General features: G+C 36.7%; 5 protein-coding genes across 7 annotated transcripts; 3 read left to right on the forward strand and 2 right to left on the reverse strand.

The window, feature by feature from the left end:
* The first annotated feature begins 873 nt into the window (after positions 1-873).
* On the forward strand, positions 874-4,103 carry anxa3b (annexin A3b). 3 transcript variants are annotated; one of them, XM_055150682.1, is made up of 14 exons: positions 874-935; positions 1,328-1,371; positions 1,455-1,502; positions 1,610-1,697; positions 1,819-1,913; positions 1,989-2,102; positions 2,205-2,295; positions 2,374-2,453; positions 2,570-2,626; positions 2,695-2,788; positions 2,863-2,958; positions 3,034-3,092; positions 3,531-3,653; positions 3,742-4,103. In XM_055150682.1, the coding sequence occupies exons 1-14, from the start codon at positions 902-904 to the stop codon at positions 3,796-3,798; spliced, it is 1,080 nt and encodes a 359-aa protein (XP_055006657.1). In that variant the 5' UTR covers positions 874-901; the 3' UTR covers positions 3,799-4,103. The 3 variants fall into 3 exon arrangements, with proteins under 3 accessions (XP_055006657.1, XP_020795849.1, XP_020795850.1); XM_020940190.2 differs by having other exon boundaries at positions 904-1,038; XM_020940191.2 differs by having other exon boundaries at positions 913-993.
* On the reverse strand, positions 4,100-8,612 carry rcl1 (RNA terminal phosphate cyclase-like 1). Its single transcript, XM_020940189.2, has 9 exons — positions 8,420-8,612; positions 8,132-8,203; positions 7,847-8,022; positions 7,630-7,704; positions 7,424-7,548; positions 7,145-7,270; positions 6,919-7,075; positions 4,693-4,796; positions 4,100-4,271 (listed from the first exon to the last, which is right to left on the reverse strand). Exons 1-9 carry the CDS (start codon positions 8,547-8,549, stop codon positions 4,118-4,120), a joined length of 1,119 nt encoding a protein of 372 aa, XP_020795848.1. The 5' UTR covers positions 8,550-8,612; the 3' UTR covers positions 4,100-4,117.
* A 548-nt stretch (positions 8,613-9,160) lies between these two features.
* Positions 9,161-13,535, forward strand: ak3 (adenylate kinase 3). The gene is made up of 5 exons (XM_020940181.2): positions 9,161-9,563; positions 11,106-11,225; positions 11,295-11,467; positions 12,292-12,410; positions 12,768-13,535. Exons 1-5 carry the CDS (start codon positions 9,416-9,418, stop codon positions 12,877-12,879), a joined length of 672 nt encoding a protein of 223 aa, XP_020795840.1. The 5' UTR covers positions 9,161-9,415; the 3' UTR covers positions 12,880-13,535.
* Positions 13,536-13,866: 331 nt separating this feature from the next.
* Positions 13,867-18,538, reverse strand: cdc37l1 (cell division cycle 37-like 1). The gene is made up of 7 exons (XM_020940182.2): positions 18,184-18,538; positions 16,577-16,879; positions 16,369-16,468; positions 16,155-16,270; positions 15,910-16,032; positions 15,686-15,832; positions 13,867-15,179 (listed from the first exon to the last, which is right to left on the reverse strand). The coding sequence occupies exons 1-7, from the start codon at positions 18,271-18,273 to the stop codon at positions 15,075-15,077; spliced, it is 984 nt and encodes a 327-aa protein (XP_020795841.2). The 5' UTR covers positions 18,274-18,538; the 3' UTR covers positions 13,867-15,074.
* Positions 18,539-19,001: 463 nt separating this feature from the next.
* Positions 19,002-24,338, forward strand: LOC110174162 (exonuclease mut-7 homolog; the record flags this gene model as incomplete). The annotated part of the gene is made up of 12 exons (XM_055150681.1): positions 19,002-19,075; positions 19,674-19,734; positions 21,331-21,395; positions 22,176-22,337; positions 22,543-22,728; positions 22,798-22,851; positions 23,097-23,236; positions 23,328-23,434; positions 23,510-23,583; positions 23,700-23,738; positions 23,819-23,985; positions 24,217-24,338. Coding segments are annotated over exons 2-12 (1,144 nt in total), but the record flags the coding sequence as incomplete, so codon positions are not given.
* Positions 24,339-24,342: the final 4 nt, after the last annotated feature.

Consider the following 24,342-nt stretch of genomic DNA (forward strand, 5'->3'; position numbering starts at 1 on the left):
TAATCACCACTATGGACGACCTACCAATCAGTTAAATAGTCTGTGACACGTATTCGTGTGGTACTACAACGCACTAACCGAACTGTCAATGGGCAGCAAATGGGAAGTCAACAACACCTATTCGGGTCATTCCCTCATTCAAAGTCTTGGGTAAAGTTTTCTGTTCTCTATAATTATAAAGAGGTCCGATACAGTAAAATCGATGAATGATACATAAGAAAAACATGTGACAAGAATCTTATTTGCACACAAAGTTTCTCTTGGGCAGCCAATTTGAGCCTAGAAGTTAAAACCCCGGGAAGAACACAGTCAATGGGCAAATAATCTATGCAATTTTAATATTGTTTTATTTAAAAAGAAAAGGAAAAAAAAAAAAGAAGGTAGTATCACTTCATCTGGAACAATAAACAATAATGATTAGGCGGGGAAAAAACTGACATGCTACGTTATGAAATGGTAGACCTGCATAAACGTAGACACACAGTAGGCTACAACAATTTAGAATAATGGATATTGCATGCAGAAAATCTACAAAATGTCTAAAGGTAAGATATACTGGTAGGTTGTAAAATACATGACTTAATGTATTGTAATGTAATGTAAATCATAATAATTCACTGTATATGCCAATTTACTATAGCATAGCCTACTTCAGAAATTGGAAAAATATTGTGTTTTACCAGTAGGTGTCACCCTTTCATGCCAGTAAACTAGGTGCTAGAGAAATATTGCTCAAACACCCAAACGTTAGTTTCATTGCATTACTGAATCATATAGGTCCATTTGTACGACATTGAATGATCCTCAGTGATGTTTTCTTTTGATCTGTAAACCAAACGAAGTTTATAGAAAAAAAAAATATATATATATATATATATGACTGCGATTCAACTTCCTCCTAATGGGCGTTGCCATTTGGACTTGTTTGGGAAAAGGTGCGGCAGCTCTGTAACACTCGTTTCTAAGCTCTTCCTTTGTCTTCCTTTCATCTCGGTAAGATTCAAAAACTACGATTTCAGCATCAGTTAGGGCAGCGCGGTAAGTCCCATGTTTACGTAATTAGGTCTACCTTCAAGTAGGCCCATTCTTTTATCCAAAAACTCCAGCATAATTTGCCTAAGGAACTATTTTAGTTTTTTGTTAGAATAACCTGTGTTGTTGCATAATTAGTTGTTTTATTGTGTGTGTGTGTGTTTGAAATAAATTTGCTTCTGTTTAAACTTTAAACATGATGGTCTGGAGGAATAAAAAGTGTAGTAAAATGTGGAGAATTCTATGGTAATGCAATGAAGGATCATTGGCATTAATCATTATTTCTTCTCTACAGGTTATAGAGGCCTCATTGTCTACGACTTAAGTATGTCTGTGTGGGTGAGTACAGCCTGGGTCCATTAATTGTAGGCTAATAATAATTATCCTGTATTAATAATTATTATATTGTTTGAACACTGAAGGATGACTTAGATCTGCTATTGGATTCCCCTTCCTCGCTGACCATCACTGTAAGTTGTTTTATATTTGCTATATCTTGATTGGAAAGTTATGCAAAACATGTGAGCTGATGTGGCTTTCAAAAGACATTGTATTGTTTATCACCTGTGTGTTTCAGTCAAATACAAGAGGAACTGTGACAGACTACTCAAGTTTCAAAGTTGATGAAGATGTTTCTGCGTTGAAGAAGGCCATAGAGGGTCTTGGTGTGTTGTAGGATTTACATTAACTGTATTGACAAATTGTATATATTTTATATTTATTGACTGCAGCTTCTTATTGTCTCTCATGTGGGCAGTTTTAAGTTTAATAATCTTCTTTCCATAGGCACAACTGAAAAAACACTGATTGAGGTCTTGACCCAAAGAAGTAATGCACAGCGACAGCTCATTGCTCAAGCATATGAGAAAGCAACTGGAAGGGTGAAGGATAAAATTATTTATTTAAGATTAGACAGACATGTTTCTATGTTAACTTTTATTTTTTTATTCCTTCAGAAACTGGTAGATGACTTGAAGGGTGACACCAGTGGAGATTTCGAGGATGTACTTGTTGCTTTGGTAACACCTCCTGTAGTTTATGACTGTAAAGAAGTGATTAAAGCAATAAAGGTGAGATTGGCAAAGGCTTATTAAGCAAATATTATACATTTTCATGTTTTTCTAACAGATATCACTCTCATATCTTTAAATCTTTGTATGTTTTTACCATAGGGAGCTGGAACAACAGAGAGTACACTGACTGAAATATTTGCCTCTAGGTCCAACAAACAAATTAAAGCTTTGTCTGAAGCTTATTTGGCAGGTTGGTGCATAGGTTATTTACATTATTGTATACAGTTGTAACTCTTGGTAACTTACTGTAAATGTGCTGTGACTATAGAAACTGGAAGATCAATGCTTCATGACCTAAAGGGGGAGGTGGGTGGGGAGTATGGCAAAGCCCTCCTCATCCTTGCTGAGGTACGAACAAGCTGAATGCAATATGTGTTTGCATCTCTGGTATGAATGTGCATGAATCATGATAAATCAGCTGTAACCATGCAGAATTACTCAAAGTAATTAAAATGTAATCATAGGGCAAAAGAGATGAGAGCACCCATGTTGATGCTGCTAAAGCCAAGGCAGATGCAAAGGTCTGCCCATACAATTTTTTGTTTCCAATATTTTGGGAAGGATTCATAAATAAATAATAATTTGGCAGGCCTTGTATGAAGCTGGGGAGAAAAAATGGGGAACTGATGAAGCCAAATTCATTGATATCTTATGCCACAGGAGTATTCCACAATTGCGGCAGAGTGAGTGCTAATTTGAAGGTATTATTCATTGATGAAATTAAATACAAAAATAACATTTATCTAACATTTCACAGCTTTGATCGAATACAAAGAAATTAGCAAAAAAACTTTACAGGAAAGCATAGAAAGTGAGATGTCTGGCGATCTGGAGAAATTGCTTGTTGCTGTTGGTAAGAAAAGTTTTGTTTTTGTATGCTTGTAATTAGATCTTCCTTAAATTTCAATTGCTTGTGTTTTCTCCTCAGTGAAATGTGTGAAGAATGTTCCTGCATACCTTGCAGAGATACTGTTCAAGAGTATGAAAGTAAGTAAACATGCCATTCGGCATGTGCCATGACTACTGCTATTCTGCCCACATCTCTGATGAAGCTCTCAAATCCATGTATTGTTCAGTGTAGCTTGTGGTTACAAGGTTTGTACTGGTCAGTCGTGGCTTTAGATGGAATGTTAAGTCACTCTTTTCCTGTTCATTCAGTTCACAGTAAAGTGATAAACATAAGCAAGAGTCTGCATCTGTCTAAAAACTTACTATTATGAAGTGAAATTATTTAGACAAATAAAACATATAAAAACATGGATGAGCATGTGGGTCAGCAGCACACAATACATTAGAGAAGAATCTAATCTATTACCATGAACCCATTTCAGTTCACTTGCCTTTAATTTGAAATGGGGTCAGATTACAGATTTAGAATTTTCCCCATTGAATATTTTGTATGCTAACAGTATTATACTTGCTCAGGGTCCAGGTACTACAGAGTCCACTCTGACCAGGATTCTGGTCAGTCGTTCAGAAATTGATTTAATGGACATCAGAGCAGAGTACAAAAAGCTTTTTGGATATTCACTCTACACCCAACTCGAGGTTGGTATAGTCCAATGTAATGACATAGCCACATCAAATGCCAGCAATTCTTCATTTTGTACCTTTTTACTCTTCCATGTTTGTACAGTCTGAAGTTTCGGGTTGCTATGGTGATGTCCTGAAACATCTGTGTGGACAAGACTAACTCCACCCTCAGAGAAGATGAGAAACATGTGGTGTAGTTCAGCATTTGAAAAGACGAGGAAAATTAAGCATTTTATTAAAATAGTTCACTTCTAAAATTGTAACAATTTACTGCTGCCCTCTGAGGTATTCCAACAATTTCTACCCAGGCCTAGATATTTCACAGCCGAATTCATGTAGAATCAAATACTCATGTCTAAATAAAAAAGTAATTATATTATGTTTTCTATTTAATAACCTTCTACAACTTAGAATTTTGTAGTATGCACAACTAATTGTAATAAAAGGATACCATATCTAAGTCAATCTGAATAAAATGTTTATTTAAGAGTTTTATTTATGTTGCTGTATCCAACTCCTACGCAAGCCATAAGGGTTTTGTCTCCACCTTTCCTTTCATCTTCAAGAGGCTTCTGGACTTCTATTTTGAACATGATCTGAAAAAAATCTCTAATGTGTCTGAGGAATTCAATCCTGGAACAAAAAAAAAAAAAAAAATTCAAAATGTTATATAGCTTATTTTTTTCTATTAAGAACATATTTAAGCACAATGTCACAATGAAGAGGGAGCTTTGTGATGGCACTGCCAATCTTCAGTTATCATAGTACTGTACTTGAGAGGGACACAGCACCGGTACCATGATAACTGAAAATGGACAGTTCATGGTGTTCTCCATACATATAAGTAATAAAACAAAGAAAAACACAGAATTAACAGCTTTTACATTAGAACATTTTAGCATCCAAGAAGCTACTCATTTAGTAGGCTGAGGTGGACAAAAACAGACCAAGTTATCTGTAGTAGATCTGCATGTTCCATATTGTTGCGTAACTTGTGAATAATCTACAAAAGTACAACTTAGTATTAAAAAATATGGTGTGAATGATGGCTTACGTGTATGGGGAGAGGGGTCCGAGCAGCACCTTAGACACGTCCGGTTGGCCAAGGGTCATCAGGAGCAATGCCAGGCTCTGATTGGATGAATCTACACAGCCACCCTAAAAGAGACAAAAGAGGAGGGGTGATGTGTTGTTTTGGTTGCTCAAAAACGGACGTCATAGAGGTGGAGAGAGTAAAGAACTCGATCACCCCAGTCAGGATTTGTTTTTGCATTACATAAAGCTCCAATGACTCCAATGACCATAGAAAGTAATGTGGAAAAAAAAGAAAAACATGTTTTTATCTGTAAATACCTGTTTTAAAAAAAAGTCACTTGATTCAATATTCCTAGCCTTGAAATTTTCTGTTAAAAAGTAAGGTTTCTAGAAAATCTTTATTATCATAAAACTGTCTTAACTGCTCAATGAAGACAATCCATTCTTTTTTTCAATGAGGTCTCATACCATCATAATGACCTAATGACAGCATGAACAATTTGTCAATTTAAAGAGTCCGTAAAAGAGTCTGCATGTTACAGACAAGTTGCAAATTGTACAAGTATCCATTGTAAGTATGTAATAAAGAAAGGTCAGGGGGTTATGAAGCTCTAATTAAGCTTGTGTCAGCAAAATTATGATTGAATTACATAATTATATAACAGCAGCACAATTAACTATAGTGATTATGTTTATGAAATAAGCCCTAACTGCATTCTGTAGCCAAGCGAACCAATAAAAAACAAGATTCATTACAAGTTTTGCGTCAAATTCCAAAGCAACCCATGAACCAGGCCAAAAGTCTCTGAAAGCCTCTACAATTACATATGTGAAATGAATATTTAACAGGTTCCACTTTGTCACCTAAAATGAATCATTTTAATAATTTAGGATACACATAATCAATTCTCCTTTGACACTTACCTTAAAGGGTAAAAAAAAAAAAAAAAAAAAAAAGGTTATCTACTTGGGAATGGGAATACACTTCCAGACATTTTTAATCATCTCTAGTTGCCAAATGTGTAATTGTCTCTACTTAACACTAACTTCACTAACACATGTTGACTGCGTAGTGTATTTACAGCAGCAGCAGCAACCATGGATTAAAGAAAATCTCTAATGCGTTGCTTAGGTTTACTACAAGTAAACTACTCATTAACCACAAAACAAATAGACAAGTTAGCGTCAATGCCCTCAAAAAATGATCCTCAACAATCATGACATGAAATATGGCTTCTTTTTAAGATTCCTTCTCTAAACTGAAGCTAAAAGCATGTCAAGAAATATCAATCTAAAATGATAAGAAAATTAGGCTAACACCACCACTCTACCTTATCTAATAGTTTATCATAAGAAACAAAGTATTTAGAAATACCTTCCGATTTGCTCCACACCAGATAAACAGAATGGTTAACTCTTGTTTCTGAGCTGGAGAATCTGTCCAACAATCTTCCTCTTTCAGAGTTAATCAGCACTACCCTGACCAGTTAAATGGACTCACATGGCTTCGATGAGAGAGGGCAGAGCCATGAGCAGGCAGATTAAGTCACAGTCACTGGCATATTCTGATGATCTGATGATATAGTCGTGGTAAGTTTCCATTTAAAAAAGGTTTCACCCAAGCAAAAACAAATTAACTTTCTCTTAATACAACAAAAAGATACAGTACAAAAAGTAAAACACCATTTTAAAAACTAAATTAAGCCAAATGCTTCTTATATTATTTGGGATCAATGATATGCAACCATACGCAAACATTGGGCAGCTAGTCATGTATTTATTCAAGTGTTTGTTACTAAACTCAAACACACAGGCACATGCCTAAGCCTTATGATTTTTTTTGTTAAAGGAATATTATTGTTGTGGTTTTATAGCAATAATGATTTACCTCATCCACACTTTGCTGATAGGAGAGTATCATCACAGCTATTATATGCATTTTAATGTGATTTCGTGGGTTTGAACTTCTGCTTTATCAAAACATTTTGAGCACATTTGACAAAAGATATACATTTTGTTTTCAATAGTTAAAATCTATGGAAGCTGCTCATTTTTATTATTCTGAAACCCATGAATATGTAGCTTTTTCCTCCAGGTTGAACTCTTTATTAATAATAACTTTCATGGTATAGAAATGCACCCCTTACGGATATTTCAGAATGCAATCTCTACATGTGACACCAACTATAACTAATGGGGTTGTTCAGTAGATATCTCATATTTATAATATGCTGACTTTACATACCCTGTATATTTCATCCAAAAGTTGTTTAGCACAGTTTTTCCCGATGTCCTCAGGTAGTACAGGATCCCCTTTACCCTGTGGCGTTGAAGACATCTCAGCACTAAGAAAATTACCGTTTAGGGTCTCAGCCACTAACGTTAATCCAAAACCTGGGGATCTTAACATATAGAAAATGTATTATAAAGCAGACCTTATAAAATTTGAACAGTATACACATACTACTTACTTTCCAGAATGTGTGCCTTTCATGTGGTCAGTGTAAATGTAGATGTCAGGAAGAAACTGATTAAGAACGCTCCTTGCTGATTCAACTATTCTATTGCCCATCTGTGGAGAAACTCGAACAGAATATCTAAAATGAAAGGTCAAGGTCAAGACAGACAAAATTTCTATATTCACTTGGTGGGCTTGCGTGGTTCTGTTTAATATCTCTAAATGAGATTGTGGGATTTGAAAAACAGAACAAAAATGTAATTTGTGTCAACAGAAACTATTTGAAGGATACGCTATTCCTCTAATCCTCTTGATCTTCCCTGGGTCAGTAAGTTGGACTGGTTTGATTGTTCTGCGCACAGGACATTTGAAAACAACTTCTCCTCCCCCTCCAGGAGCCATTCCTCTTTTTACAACCTAAAAAGACAGATGACTCAAGGCATTATCTAAATGTTTTTTTGTTTTTTTTTGTGTGTTATTAGTATGACTGCACCTTACCTTTAGATCTAGTCCTTCCCCATCAATACCAAATTTCTTCATCAGAGGTATGGAGGTTAGCTTCAGGAGATCAACCTAAAAAATAATATTGTCATATTTACTGTTGTCCAGTTTCGCAAAAACCTCTGACATCAACATTCACTTTGTCTTGACATTTGCATACTAGAAAGCAGAGAAATTCTAGTCTATCATTAATTTAAATTCAGTAGTCACTTACTGTCGGGTCTGTGGGATCATTTGTTACTCCTTTTAGTGTTGCCTGCAAAGGTGTCTTCATAAAAGGTGCAAGTAGGAGCAGCGCTTCCAGATAGTAGCCAATGGAACGCTGTGGGTTACATTCGTGTTCAACTGACCCACCATACAATAAACCAGGCTGGTAGAATAATACAGTTCCTGTAAAAGATAAAGAGTCATTTTTGTTACTTTAAATTGGAACTATACTCATCATGGTCAACCATTATCATGAGCATTAGTAGACAAGTAAGATAAAATGAAAACAAACCTGTTTGATTAATCTCTATTCTGGAGCCATTGGTCACTTTGTCCAGAAGTCTGATAAAACTGGCTTCAAAATCTAGTGATTCAGAGTTAGAGTATGAAAATAAATACAGTGATCAAGTGAAGAACTCCATTTGTGCAGGTCATTGGATGACAGCATACGATTGTTGCTCTGTCCCATAATTTGTTCACCTCTACTGCCCAGTAAACAACACACTCCCAACTGCGTAACAGCTAACAGATTAGCCACTGTGCTAACTGCGACGCCACTCGCAAAGAAAGGTAAACTTACCACGAAGCCCAGGTTCGTCATCCCTCGACCTTATGTTTTTGATTTTAACTCGTTTTCCGCTGAGTGTGGACAACACCAAGCGCTGCCTCAAAAAATTACAGCCATCATATACAAGTCCCTGACTTGCCATGTTATTATTGTTTCTGCCAGGCGTCAGTAGAATCCACGTGTGTGTTGATGAGATGCGATTGTACGGCAAAGCACAAGGGACAAACGAGCATTTTACCAAATTTTCTAAATGCGCTACATTTGACGACCACATGATGGCGCCAACACGCAGAACTGGAGACGACAGGGTGTGGTTGTTGTTGACTATACCACGTGGCATAAAAGTGAAAAATATTCTGATTAACTCGTAATTGTGCCACGCAGATGGAGGCACATAAGACTATTTTAATGTTCAAGCATTTCCGACAAGGCTTGTGCTAGAGTATTTATAAGGAATATCCATGCCTATTATTACTTGTCCAAGATTTAAAACCAGTGTTGTACCACTGGAACAGTACTGTAAAATACACATATCAAGGCAATTCACGAACTTTATGGTCATGGTGCTGGATGTCCACGTGGATCTATTAAATATCCATCACGCTCAACCTGCAGCCTTGCAGCGAGGCGCGGAAGGGCTTAATCATGCAATTGCATAACAGGATTATACAATAAATGTATCTGAGATGAGCAGACAATAGACCTGTTTCTAAAAGAAGCAGGTCATATCAGTAGTTAGGACAGTCACCCATCACCAGTGCGGGAGTCTCCGTGGGGACTTGCACGTTTCATCCCTCCCACTTTTCTTCCTGATACTTGAGGCTGAGGTACGGATCAAGGTCCAGTGGGAGCAGCCCAGACATGCCCACTTTTTACGTTGCGCACTTCTGAGACAGTGAGGAAAGTCGCCTGACCTTCAGCTGAAACCGAATATGCAAATGCGCCTTTGATTGTATCATCCAAAGGCGTTATATTCTCACGATAAGTGGAAGTGTCTACAGTTCAGAGATGGTGCTACAGAGGGTTTTTCGAGCTGTCATCATGGGACCCCCAGGGTCGGGGAAAGGAACAATATCTAACCGCATAACGAAAACTTTTGGACTCAAACATGTTTCAAGTGGAGACATCTTAAGAAACAATATGAACGCAAAGACGGGTAAGGTATCTTTTTGCACAAATTCGTTCATGACGAATACAGAAAGTTTATTACAGAGAGTTCTGTTTTCTGAAAACGATGACTTTCGCAAGTCTCTTTAAAGATGATAAGAGCACCACACCTTGAGTTGACTATACAGTAACATGTCTTATCATGCAGGGCCACACAATGTTTCTAGGAGTCAGTCTTTTCATCCAAGGTCAGACCTACAAGGTTTTAAATGATTGATACTGAATACACAACTCATATGGCATAACATGCTTACTGTAACAGGGCAAAAATGTATACGACAAACATCTCCAGGTGGTGTGCATAAGGAAAGAGCATAATTCATGAACAGGTTAAACGAGTCTCAGTGTAATTATTCAGTTTATTCACAGTGCACTCTGCACGCAATCTGCAGCTGACAACTACCCCAAAACACTTGGCAAGCAAAGCACCTCTAGTTGACATTCTCTGCTTGAAATGTCCTTAACAAACTTGGACATGTTTGTTTTACTGAATTTGTCACAGTTTAATCTTCCCACGAGCCTATTTTCTGCAGTGTAATGTATCCAGTGCCATGGATACATTTACATCCAATTCCATAGTAATACTAAGTGAACAACGCAACTCCTGCTGAGAGGGTAGTCCCCCACTTTCTTCTTGTCAGATTACCAAAATCTTCCTACCCAACCCCCACACTTGCCTCACTGGGGGTTGTGCAACAGAAAGTTAGAATATTTTTTGCTAACGTGAATAAAGAAATCCTGATACAGAAGTCTTTAGTGGGCACAAAAGATTGCACACATGTAGAGTAGACCTAGAATGTTTCATTCAAATGCAGGTTTGGTGTCAAAGAGTATACACAGTCAGGAACTGAAGCATGCCAGGAAATTCCTTTCTTCAGCTGACAAAACACAGTGTCTGAGCCCCTTGGTCTACTTGTGAATACTAATTTTAGGTTTAAAACTTGTAGCATTGGTTCAAGAAGGTCAAATATTTCAGGCAATCCTGATGCTTCAGTTTATTATAAAATCTGTGAAAGTGAAAGATTAACAAAGAAAGAATGAATCGCATAAAGAAAGAATGAATCGCATTGGTATTGTTGTTGACTGCCAGATAATAAACTGATGCAATGTTATACATTATACTAGTGTTACTAGTATAACACTTGGCCTGTTTTAACTTGGCCCTTTGCAAGTTTTTATATTAATTACTATTGTGTAGCAATAGATTACAGCAGCCTACAAAAATGTGTTTATATTTGATATTCTGACACCACTTACCTAGTTGGTCCGGCCCTCTGGCATATTCTTTGATCTGGATATGGCCCTCAGGAAAAAAATTATCGCCCACCCCTGACTTATTCTATGCTTAATAAGCATGAATAATAATTGTTCTAATGACTATCGTTTAGGAAATACAATGTGGTATCAAAAAATGAAATCACATTTCTGTTGACATCTTTATTTTTTTTTTTAAATGTGTTGTTATTCTATATGCTGAGTAACTTTTTCCTTTATTCTGCTAACGGTCTATTTGTTTTTCTATGCACATTAGAGCTGGGTCTTCTGATGAAGGCCTGTATAGATCAGGGTCAGCTGCTTCCTGATGATGTGATGGCTCGGCTCATCCTCCATGATTTGCGGGCACTGGGCAATGACAGCTGGCTCTTGGATGGTAAGGATGCACAGGTTTACTGTGTAACTCCTATTATAAAACCTCTCTTAAATGGGTGTCTTCTGCCAGGGTTCCCCCGTACAATCCTTCAAGCTGAAGCTCTTGATGATGCATACAGTGTGGACTCAGTCATCAACCTCAATGTTCCATTTGACACCATCAAAAAGAGATTGTCCTCACGATGGACACACACAGCCAGTGGAAGAGTGTATAATATAGATTTCAACCCTCCCAAAATCCCTGTAAGTACATTTTCCTTTACCAAAGTTGGGAAAAGGAATAAAGGCTTCAAACTAAACAAGAGAATAGATCATGAATGCAATACATGTTGGGTCACATGAATGGAGTTACTTATTGACAAAAAAACATTAGCATACAAACAGGAAGGGTAAATAGGACACAAGCGTGAATAGCCTGGGGAGGAGAAAGGGGATTACCATGGATAGTCTTTCACTTGAATTAGACATTTTCAATAACCTTATGGATTGTATGTGTCAGCACATTTTGCAGTAGTGTATTTATGGTTAATGATTACCCACTGAGTTTGTTCTTAACAGTCCTGTCTGGAAGATGACAATGTGAGGGAACACATAAAAGACAGACTGATAAGATAATGATTTTCTGGAGTAGTCATTTTCACAGTAGTTGTATCAGACTGTTGGAAAGCTAAATAAATCAGGGAATTAGACAGTTGGCTGGGTGATTAAGTAATAATGTCATTAGCCAGTGTTGTTGAGAATTGTAGAATGATGTGTTTAACACATCTGTAAACCTTCAAGGATCCTGTGAGTATATAATTTTGTCACCTTAAAAATGAATATGTAAAAATAATTAATGCATTCCTTAATAATAATAATAATAATAATAATAATAATGAGAAGAAGAAGAAGAAGAAGAATATATTCTTCTTTAGCAAAAACAGCAAATATAACCAGATGCATTTATTGTGAGCACTGTTGACATTCTAATCACCTCTGAATCAAGGAAGATACGAAGCCTTCCTACCAACGGCTATGTATATGATGATTTCTCTGCTTTTGCTTGACTGTTTTCCTGAAATGTACAGGGTTTAGATGATGTGACAGGGGAGCCTCTAGTCCAGAGAGATGATGACACTCCACACACAGTTGCACGCAGACTCAAGGCCTACGAAAATCAGACAGAACCTGTCCTAGAATATTACAGGTGGGTCAAAATATATGATAACATTATTTGGATTTACATATGGTACAAAACTATTTAATCAATGTTAATACAATACAGCAAATGACTAGTCTACTAGTCATATCTGTCATACTTTCCTTATGCATACTTCTGATAGAGCTTTTTCTTTATAATTGTATTCATTTCACATTTTATGTATGTACAATATTTCTTTCACATATTTTAATTTCTTCAATAACCTTGAGATATTTGATTCAAAATCAACTCAGTGTGCTTTTGGCTAAATGTGGCTTCATGTTCCAATGAATAACATGTAGCACTGGTGACTGTACATGTTGTTTGATATTTCCTCTCACTGTTGCCTATTTTGTTTTTCAGAAGTAAAGGTGTATTGGAAACCTTTTCTGGTACGGAAACCAACAAGATATGGCCACATGTTGAGAAGTTTCTCCATAGAAAACTCTCTATACTCAATAAAAAAGTAGCATAAGGGAGTTACCAAGGCCATTAGGGACACTAACATGTAAAACAACTCCTCTGCATTGTCTCCTTTTTGATAAGGCAATGGTGGAACACACACAGGTACATGGTACCAGAAAGCAATACTACAACATCAATGTTGTTTTAACATTGCACTATTTTTATACATTCTGCAGTGTGCCTTCATTAAGCCTTTGATTGTGCTTAGAGGGATATTTGATTGTGTGGCATTACTTTAATGATACAGTAACACTCCAGACAGGACCAAGCTCCTTGACTGTCTTTGGATAGGCACTAGTGCAGATTTTAGAGGGCCTTGTCCATTTCCAAGCGAAGATGCCTTTTTAAAAAAAAATATTCAAAGCTCATTGAATGTAGTTTATATAAAGTTATTGAGACATAATATATATGTCAGATACTAAGACAGTTTAATTGGGGGGGAAATAGCCTTGTTGAAAGTTGCCTTCAGATTTAACCCATTTTGCATTGTATGTCCATTGCAAAGTCTTTGAAAGGACCACTGAAGTCTGCCTTGAACTCTGAATGTATATTTTGAATACAGTTTTGTCACGACTCTTACATGTTCATTATTTATAAGAGGTAATAAAACCTGTGACACATCAGTTGTTTTTTGAGTTGAGATTAAATTTTATTTGGTAAAAAATATTTAAAGCCTCAGAATGAAGCTTTGTATCCAAAAACTGACTAAAATAAAAGCTTTGTTAGTGTATATTGCATTGAAAAACTTTGAGCAGGCTTACTTGACCTGGAAGAGGGTCTCCTGCTTGTTTCCATGGAATATTTAACTTTGACTGTAATCTTCCACAGTGATAAAAAAAAAAAAAGTTTGGCTTTAACTTTTTCTCATGGGCTCATGCAGGTGAGCCACCTCCAGAAGGTTTCGCTGTACTGTCAACATGCCAGATAATTGTGTAGAAAATAGAAAATATACATGTAACAACAATTTACAGTATGAAATAAAAACAAACTACTGAAATGGTCAACAACAAAGCAGACTTTATTTTAATGTAAAATGTGTGAAACACATGACTACAAACTTGAACAGTTTTCTGAGAAGCAAGCATAAAGTGCTGGACACATTCCAATGCAGACAATGTATTCTGCAAGATCAACACAGCTACAGGTGTTTTTGTCAGTTAATTTACCTCCCTTGTCCTAACCATTCCTTTAATCTCCTGATTGGTTATCAAATGCCTTGCCTAGTGAAGCAAATCACATGTGCAAGAACATGCAAACATTGGTTTAAAAGAAGGAAAGCTGATGGGCTAAAAATCCCAAATGAAAATTCAAGCAAAACGAGGAATTTTATGTGACCGGAAAAGATCCTACGCTGAGTTTACTGAACACTGATTGGATTAGAAAAAAAAGAAAAAAAGATAAATGAATATTTATTAGCAATGTTTTAGCAGCTGATAAAAATATTACATTTTATGAAACAGACCAAAAAAAAAAAAAAAAGGAAAATAACCCTCCACCCTCAGTTTCAATGATAAATCCTACAAATTAATTAGAAGGGCAAATTTGGTTTATGAACTGCTCATATCAAGAAATAATGCGCAGTTAAGATTATGTCATCACATCAATTTAAATGCTGAATGCTTTGAAGGATGCAAAAGCATTGACTGCATTCATTTTTCCCCAAATGAGATTCTGTTTTAATGTGTGCTACCCTAAAACTCAAAACACACCAAAAACACTTAGATCAAAACAGTTCCTTTGCTTGTTGTAGATTCATTTAGATTATTCATTGCAAGATGAAGTATTCACCCGAGTCCATCATGTCAACTTAGTGCCATAGCAACACTCTCCATATATTTTATGCAGTCAAAGCTAATAAAAGTTATAAATATTGTAATTTGGAATTGTGAACCCATGATTATTCAGTTACAATTATAATGTAATTATAATGAATACATAATATACATTGTCAGGTCTGAGGATGATAAGGGTAATAAAAATAGTAAAACAATGGTTAGAATTAAAAGCTATGGCACTTAGTTGTCATGCAGCTAAAAGCCTAGCCAGTAGTGGATTCAGAGACCAACCTCACATACACAAAAACAGCAATATTGATTAGTGTAAACTAGTGGAAGCTCTGTTCAGTTGTCAACCACAGCCTAGCCAACCATGCCATGTATTCCTGGTCTGTGTGAACTTGGGGCATTCATTGAGCGAGAAGTTGCATTAAGATGTTTCCATCATGAGAATATCCTCAGATTCTGCATTGTCTTCCTTTGTCAACCTAACTGTATTTGTCCATAGTCCATGTTTCATAGAGCACTCTTCCACCTGGTAAAGGAAGAATACATAGTACATAAGCACATGTTGAACAAAATAGGAGGTTTATGGCATAGTTTTAAAATGAACAGGGATATTTCCCAGGCCATTGCATCTGTGTCCAATTATATTTAGAAAACTGAATTTGCTTGAACGAAGGCTAAAGATCACATGTAAAACTCTGAACACGTAGCTTTCCTAACAGACTTTACCGAAAGCAGGCTGAGCTGCATTCTTTCCCCATTGGTTTCAAACACAAGTTCACCAAAAGCTTTTGTCTATTTAGCGGTACTCTAAGCAGAGGGCCAAATCTGAAATCAGTTATTTATTTATTGTAATTAGAGTATGGTGTATTAGTAAAATTTACTAATGTACATTTGGTTCAAACTCAGGTATTACAAAAAGCTTTGGAAATTTGAAAACTCTAACACTGTGGCATGATGCCAACCTGTCAGAATATAAGAAATAACAACTACAGTTACAAATGTCATCACATTTTTCTAACAAGTATGACTTACTGAGGGTAAAGAGTCTTTAGGGTCACTTCTCTGTTGCCCAGCACTGTTTATTGACTTCTCTTTACACTTGAATGCATAATCCTTAACTCGAACTTTGAAGGCCTCCAACTCTGAATGGAAGACTTCCTGGTAGACGTTACTTCCTTCCTATTTGGCAACACAATGTTAGTATTGTGTAACTTTAAAGTGGTTAAACTCTTATAAACAGATCTAATATGTTATACTTTGGCTTTATGAAAAAACTGTCTAAAGCAGCCTCGAGGATCCTGATTAGAGTTTGACGCCATCTCCAGGATAAACTGCATGACCACAGCTTGGTGAGCTACCTGTGCCATCAGTGCTTCTTTCTGCAGAATAAATGAAAATGAATCACATAAAACTGAACTACGCACACACAATCATAAAAACAATATAATGCATTTTAATAAACAACAATAATACCAACACTACACAAAGGTGAAATAGTTACCCCTTCTTGTTGTAACGTGATACACCATAGAATTAAAAAGTTTGCAGTTTCTTCACAAATAAGGTGAGGTATGTCTGAAAGAAAGCGCTGACTATCGTCCCATCTATGCAGCATACCTGGAAAAAAACAAAAACAAATTTAACCATTTGGAAAGTTCAGTTTCTTCAGACAACTAAAAAATTATCAAACCACTATTGTAAAAGGCATTCCTTACCAAAATGTCTAAGCTCTTCTTCATATTTTTGGATAAATGTTTTGCAGCTCTCCTGTTCCTGGTCTATAGGCTGACTTGGATATTGAACATTAATTATACTCTGGGGAAAAATGTGTTATGATTAAATACATCAAAGTACTACAACAAAGTATAAAGTAAAAAAAAATAAAAAATAAAAAAAAAAGCATGTAAACCATCTTAAGCTCACTTTGTTAAAAACATCCCAGCTTGCAGAGACTCCCATGACAGGGCTGCAGCTGGGCTCCAGACTGCCCAACATGCTCTCCTTGCGTTGCCATTCCTGCTCTGTGTGTGAGAGTTCAGAGGGACAGACCCTGGTCCGAGCCCTTTCCTGCTCCACAGATTCGGAGCTGTGAACCTCCAGGGAACACAACTGATCCTGGGCCTCAGCAAGTCTCCATCCAGACATGACTGAGGCCTTCACACAGCTCTGCTGGCTCTGACAAAGAGATGCCATTGCACTATCGCAAAGCTGTGATGACAGGGACTGCTGTAGGAGAAAAAACAGAATATGAAACACAATGTTATGGTGTATTCAATTATCATGCTCTGTTAGCATGTTATATTAGTAGTTGTGTAACAATATCCAAGTCTCATGATAAGATATCGTCACGGTATGAACCTCACGGTACGATATTTATTGCAATATCAAGGGAAAGTTTCCTAAGAAATTAAGTTTGTGTTGTCTGTGCTCTACTCTATTTATATAGGGGAATTAGCAGTTTAAAAGACAACAAAACGCAGCAAACAAAACACATATTTAATTGTCAATATGTATCCCGGTAGAGGTCTGTGGATTGGGTCCACTGGGTGGAGGTCTGCAGCCAGATCCCTTTCCCTTTTAGTGCACAGAGAATATGCCATGATAATGTGTGTGCTTAATTATCCCTTTAATTCATATTTCATAATCATTTCATAATTGAAATACTTCACTTGTGTAACAATCTTTTAATTAATTTGTCAGGCATAGGCAAAACATTAACAGAGTTTGACATTTAGACAGCTGCAGTTTGACATACAGACAAAAACTTTCATGTGGTATTGTCCATAAATCTCTTCTTGAGTATTGGTCCCTGTGCAGTAATCTCAGATTGAACTGCAGTAAAAGTTACAACTCATTATTCATCTCTACTACTTATATTTCAAGAATAATGTATGTATACTGATGAAAATACCCATACATAGGTTTCAGAATGATGAAAAATTAGGGCTGTTGCCATAATGACGAATATTATAAAATAGTATATATTTTGAATGGAAGGAAGTCCTCAAAATGTTGCATATGGAAGCTTAAACCCATGCATATACAGTGTGTCCTTTCCCTTAACTAATGTGTAATATGTGCACATATTAGCATCAAAACCCCATGTTTAAAACGACTTTAGAGGTCAAATAGGCCACGACTTTATGTTTAGTCGGAGAGCTGACTAAACATACGTAATGAAGCTTCCAGTCAACATAACAGCCATCACACACAGCTGTGAGGGCTCAGAATATCCAGGAGCGCAGTAAGTGTCCTGTTGCCTCACATACCCAATAGTAGCTCTAATCGCATGCACAATCAGCAACATATTTTATTATAAAATGCACAAAGTAGCAGTGCAGACAGAAGAAATCAGAGTCTAGTCTTGAAGAAATAGAGCTTGGAACATAAGCACTGGAAGAACGTAAAAAATAATCCAAAGCAAAACCCTTGCTACCGTCACTGCTGTCTTACTCATAAAAGCGAGATGATCAACAAAACAATTGACACCATACTCAAAATAATGGCGTTAGAAGCTGTTTAACTGTTACCTGCTGATGAGATTGGACATGGTTATTTCCTCTAGTTGTCGCAGATTCTTCTCCTGGACAAACCGGGCGTCCGTTGCCCATCCACTCCATCACTGCTTTTGTGGCAACAAACTAGCCGCTAGCTCTGGCTAACGCTAGCTCCGCTGGAAACACACTGGATAGCTTTAGTATTCAACTGTGAGGACGCGTGAACTGTTCTTTAATACAGGTATATCATATCGACAAGGCCCATAAGAAGGTGTTCTGGACCAAGACGAAACTTTTGCTCCAGCAAATAGCATAGTTGTCAACAACAACATGCAGCACAGGCTGCCCTAAAGAGTCCTTTTGGCTTTTTTAAGAAGTGACACATGAACCACGTGGTACACTACTCTGCCCACGTGACAGCCCTGTGTATTTACATTCTCCAAATTTCTGGACTTTTCTTTGTCATGTAGCATGTTTTTATACACGGTCCACACTTCTTTTTATTCAGTATTCAAGTCAGGTATCTCTGTACCTCTCCCAATTAAACTCAAAAGAGTTTCCAAAGGGCATAGTGATCAAAATGCTATGGACAATCAAATGTATTAATTTCTTTTTCACTGCCACATGGGGTCGCAAGCGTCAAAGCCAGAACATTAAGTGAATCCCAGTTGATAGACTTGCAGGCTCAACAAGTCTGGTCGGGTGGCCCCTTGACGATGGTCCAGATTTGGACAGATCATCACTTAATTTTTTTTTGTTTTCTGAACAAAAATCCTAGTGATATTTGCGTAGATAAATGGAAGAACCACACACTAGCAATATTACACCCAAACATATCAGTACCACTTGTGTCTAGGAGAATTAGCAATGGGAAAAATTAGCCTACATTTCCCGGTAGTTTACCACACTCATGCTGTCACAGTTGGTGAGTTCTTTCCCTTTTCCATCGCAATAGTATCAATAAAAATCTTCAAATAGGTCGGGAAAATGTTCTTAGGTACACCCTCATACCTGCGCAGATATGTGTCAGCTTCTAACACCCTAAGAAAAGTGCATCCTGACTAAGCTGCGTTAAATATCGACGAATTTTGAGACGCACAAACGCTTATTACATAAAGCAGTCATGAATGCAATCAATACAGAAATAAACTGTTACGACCCTGGTGTTACAGTAAGATGGTGATAACAGCAATGGCTCTCTCATTTGAGTGTTTTAGTGGTAGCACTTAATCACCACCGCATGGGGGAGATGAAAGACAGTGAAACATATCTTGCAGGGGGTTGCTGCTTGTGTTGAGGGCTATCTAATAAGATAATAAGCATACACTCAGCTGTAGCATGAGCTGCATGATTAGATTCCGATTAAATCAAAATTAATTGCCCAGTCCTACTTCAGTGTATTCATACATTCCAAGTAGTTGTATTAGAGTTAACATTTAGGCTTAAAGATTTACTGTTACTTATACACCTATCAAAAAGTCTGAAAATATAATTTCATTTCAGTTTCCCTTATTTTTCAACAGACCAACTCCAGCCAACTATCAAGCATATGAAGAATGAGCCTTGTCCATTTGGATCTAGGAGGTTAGTTCTCTCTGCATTTACCACCCACATTTTATACTATGTTAATATCAGTTTATACTATGTTAATACCAATTTCATTGTGTTAATTTGCTAATGACCATCTATGGTTTGGAGCACAAATAAATATATCAGTTAATGAAATCAAATATCATACTCTAAAAACATTTTTTCATTCATTATGAAGCAAGAACCTCTTTCAAGTAGGCACAGAGTTTACAAATGATTCTATAGTAGCACCTGATAATAGGTATTTTTATATTTAGTACTAAATTCCCTATTTCAACACCTTTTTGGAACATGGCAATAAACTAATGCACCTATGGGTCCCTGGATTTAATCTTTGTTGAATTTATTTCTTTATTATTTTTATACAATATGAGAACTGTCCAAGAATGTTTCAAATTCCAATACAAATTATGCAGTCATCATCCTCAACATAAAGAAGAGCACTATTCTTCCATGTCTTGAATAATGAGGCTTGAATAAATTAATTATATAATTCAATCAACAGATAAAACTACTGTCCACACACATTCTACATGTGCCCTCTTTACTGTGAGACTTCAAACGAGTTCTGGGTTATTCAAATAGTGTTCAAATATGATCCTAAACAGCACATCAAATAAGTAATATTGCCAGCCTATGTTTTTTTATTATATTATCATAAGTTGCACTTTTAATAGGATTGTTTAACTTTTAAGTATTTTAAGTAAATTACCCACATTTATTAATTAATGATAGTTTACCAGGCTAAACATTAAGAACAAACTCTTGTAAATATCGAAAACGTTGTCAAATGTCAATACAATATAATACAGATCACCAATGCTGAGAGGAGAAGGCCTTTTGGCCTACTTTCCCAGACTTTGCATCAGGAAAGCTGTATTTTTTACACCATGACCACCACATAGTCCTTTCCTGGGGAAATCCGAGACAGAATCCACACAGGCTGCTGCAGGGAGGGTGAGAAGAACAGGAAAACTAGTCCTGGGAAGGAGAGTGAGATTGGGGGGGGGTAAAGTAGATCTACAAGGTAAAGTAGATATAAAACTTTGAAAATGTAGCCACAACAGCCTTTCTTGAAAACATGATCTGTGATCTCTCTATTTTGACTGCAGCTTCACCTGGAATGCAGCACTAATATAGGCTTTCCTCCCTGTCCTACTAGCTGCTAATCCACGGCTCCGATATGCTACTAAAACTGTTAATGAAATGATTAACTATTCATTGTATCAAGAGGCACAGCCTGTAAAATGTATTAAATATATTTATGTATAAGTCACAACATTGTAAAACTGTTTTAACAGCTGTGGTTGTCATGTAATGGTAAGAATTCCATTAAATAGTTAATAGTCATACACAAGTTCTTAATAGAGTCCTTATGGTGCCAGGTGAGTGTCCTGCAGCTACCTTTGTCAATTTTGTTTTCAAAAATAAAATTTTGAAAGATAAGTCTGAAGAATTTTAATAGAAGAGTATTGCAGTGAAAATAACCACAAAACATGAAATGCCAAGGGTCTAGTAAAGGTTTGATTGCGTGACAGGTTTATAGAGTTCACAGGTCAGAGTGAAACCCTGCCTCATCTATGCACACAGGTCTTGACCCCGCCATACTGAGAGACCAACTCTTGGAGCTATGGACCCAGAATGATCTAAAGATGGTGAGAGTGCTTTCACTATGGATTTCACAGCATGGGACAGTTCCTCTCATACAGCTGTGTGTGTGTATGTGTGCCTTTGTGTATGTGTGTGTGTCTGTGTGTCAAAGATAGAGAAAGATGGAGCCTTTGCGCATCAGCTAAAGACACTTGCACAGGAAAGAACACAAGAGAGAGGGAGCTTGGGTACTGGGATACCGGCATGTTTTAATGAATCTCACTGTGTGTGTGAGCGTCAGTCTGTTAATGAGGAAACCAGAGTGTCTGTCTGTAGGAAGGAAGGAATTTGTGCTGCACTGAATGAACTTGAGATCTGTGTGAGGAGGATATTGAGTGGATGACATCTGTTTTGCAAATTAAGAAACAGTAGAGGAATTTGCACAAAGATACAGTACATATTATTTTATAGAATGTTTTTAATATCTATGTTTTTGCATTCATGTGCTGTAGGCTCCAAGAGGTGTCACAATTCAGTGTTTCTAGGCAAGATTATTTATTATTTTTATATTAACAGTGGCATCTCAGTATTATTTATTGTCGTAATATTATTTTAGTTAGTCCTAATGCACCAAAGTGCAGAGGCACTAACAAAACTAACAAAAATCATAATAAATTCTTTACTTACTTATGTAAACACAATAAAAATTATTTGCTATACTGTGAAGATTTTTTTTTAAAGATTGTTTAGAGTTGGTGTTGTTCAGGTTATACATTTTTAAATGTTACATTTTCTTTCAATCGACATTCCCAAGGCAATTTTTTTCTCTATACACCCCTGCATAGCTACATTTGGCTGCGCTCCAGGGCTTTTCAAAACTCAGCGATCCCCTAGAGGCCATCCTAACAATCCTGGAGAGCTGTCCTGGCAAACAAAAAGGTCGGAGCCACACCCTTCGCTACCGCATCCTCATGGAATTCCAGACATGGATGAAAGAACATCCTCAGGTACACTCAACAGAAGCATGTTAAATGTGGTGGTTATGGTGCATAACATAAAGAAAAAGATATGTACTGTAATTTATGAAAATCCTTTTGGTAGAGCAAAAAGTTATGCGTAATTTGTAAAAAGTGAATTTCTGAACTGTGAAATGAATAAAGGTGAATCTAATGTCATCTCATCTAAAATATGTGTATACTTCTCTCTATCCAGGTGAGCTTGAGTTCACTACCAGAACAACAAGCATTGTCTCTCCAGCAGCAAGCGTTGCGCCTGCTTACAGACACACAATCCAACTTTGTGGAAGCTCTTATAAACATCTACCAACTCAACACTCTGGATTCGTCTGTGCTCAAACTACAAATTATCAGACTGCAAGCACTTAACTTTTATAAAGAGGTATATAAAATTAGCTCAAAACAAGATTATTCTCTGTAATTATTGTAAAACTAATTTCTTTTTTCAAAGGCCGTTGATATTGCCATTAAATTGAAGTTGCAGGATCAACTAAGTGTGGAGGAGGTGAGATAAAACATTCTTAAAATAAGTATTCCAATATATATATTTGGGTGGACTATGTAATTTTTCTGGTGGATGATGTTGCTTAGTGTGGAATGTTCCTAATATGTCATTGAAGTTATCTATCTTGCATTTGCTCAAATACCTAGAAAAACATGCATTCCTACCGTGAGCAGGTGGTGCACTCTCCATCAGAAAAGTTACATAGTGCATAAATATAACTGCTTTTCCCCATCACCTTTTAATAGATGTGTATACCACTCATCTTGCAAGATAAGTTGTCATTGGCAGAGTCATATGTAAATGGCTATAAACACCTTGTACAAGCACTTGTCACTCTGCTGGACTCCTGGTGCCACCCTGACTTTGACGTGAACCAGATAATCATGTATGGACCAAATGTGAATGTGTTACATATAATACAATTTGATAATGTGTCCCTGGTTTACCGAATGAGATGGCTATTTTTTCATTCATAGGCAGTTTCCACAGCTTTCCCTCTCCAGACATCACATGGGAGCAATTCAACCCAAGATGCTTACAAAACATGTCATAAGACTGGTGGAGAAGTACAATATTGATCAAGGTGTGTTTCTTTCCATCTTACAGAAAATAAAATTTTCATCTGCATTTATTTTTTTTACTTTTTCTTATCTCCCAGCACTGTGCCCTAATGCACTGTATAAAAGGAGACTAGACTCTTTACGCTACCTCATGTACAAGGCATTTGTGGAGGTAAAGATGGAGTTTTAGACTGTGCAACGTGATCCATCTTCAGAGAATTGAGTTCCTTTACATGGTGTGAGATACATCATGTACATTAATTTTTTTTATTGCTGTCCTTTTTCAAGCATGGAATGACAGAAGAGAACTGGAGTGATCTTGTGCAAGTAAGTCTTGGTGCTGCATGGTTATAAAGTGTCAATATTAGAGACACCTTCATTATAATTGGTCTGGTGCTTTTCTTCAGGCTGTAATAAAAGATGACTTGGAGCTTCAGATCCAGCTGGTGGACATGTTAGTCAGGTATACTTGTCTCCGCAAAGCAGCTCAATGGTCAATCAGATACAATATCCCTCCAGAACGCTTACCTTGTGGAGTTTGGGAAACTCAGCAGACATTACCTAAACATTTACGGTTAGTATTTTCAAATATTTAAAATAAAATAAATGTATTTTTCCTATATAGATATACATAATATGCAGAATTATTTCTTCATCACTTTATCACTAAAATATGGATTTGCTCTGGCATCTGCTAGTTGTTTTTAAAATAAACTACTGAAAAGTCTTTTCCTTCAACAAATTACTGTATTTATTGAAGTGATCCATAAAATATTTATTTTGACTTTTTCCTACCTATTTTCAGACATATTCTTTTGGACTCAACCCAGAGTGAAGACTGGGTGCCATCATCGTCTTATTGTGAAAAATTTTACCAGGTCCCTCTTACGAGAGACAAAGTTATATTTGTAGATACCCAAGAGGCTCTACA

Source organism: Boleophthalmus pectinirostris, unplaced genomic scaffold, assembly GCF_026225935.1.
Source record: "Boleophthalmus pectinirostris isolate CB_2022bp ecotype Guang Dong unplaced genomic scaffold, ASM2622593v1 HiC_scaffold_149, whole genome shotgun sequence".
In the NCBI taxonomy this organism is placed as follows: Eukaryota; Metazoa; Chordata; class Actinopteri; order Gobiiformes; family Gobiidae; genus Boleophthalmus; species Boleophthalmus pectinirostris.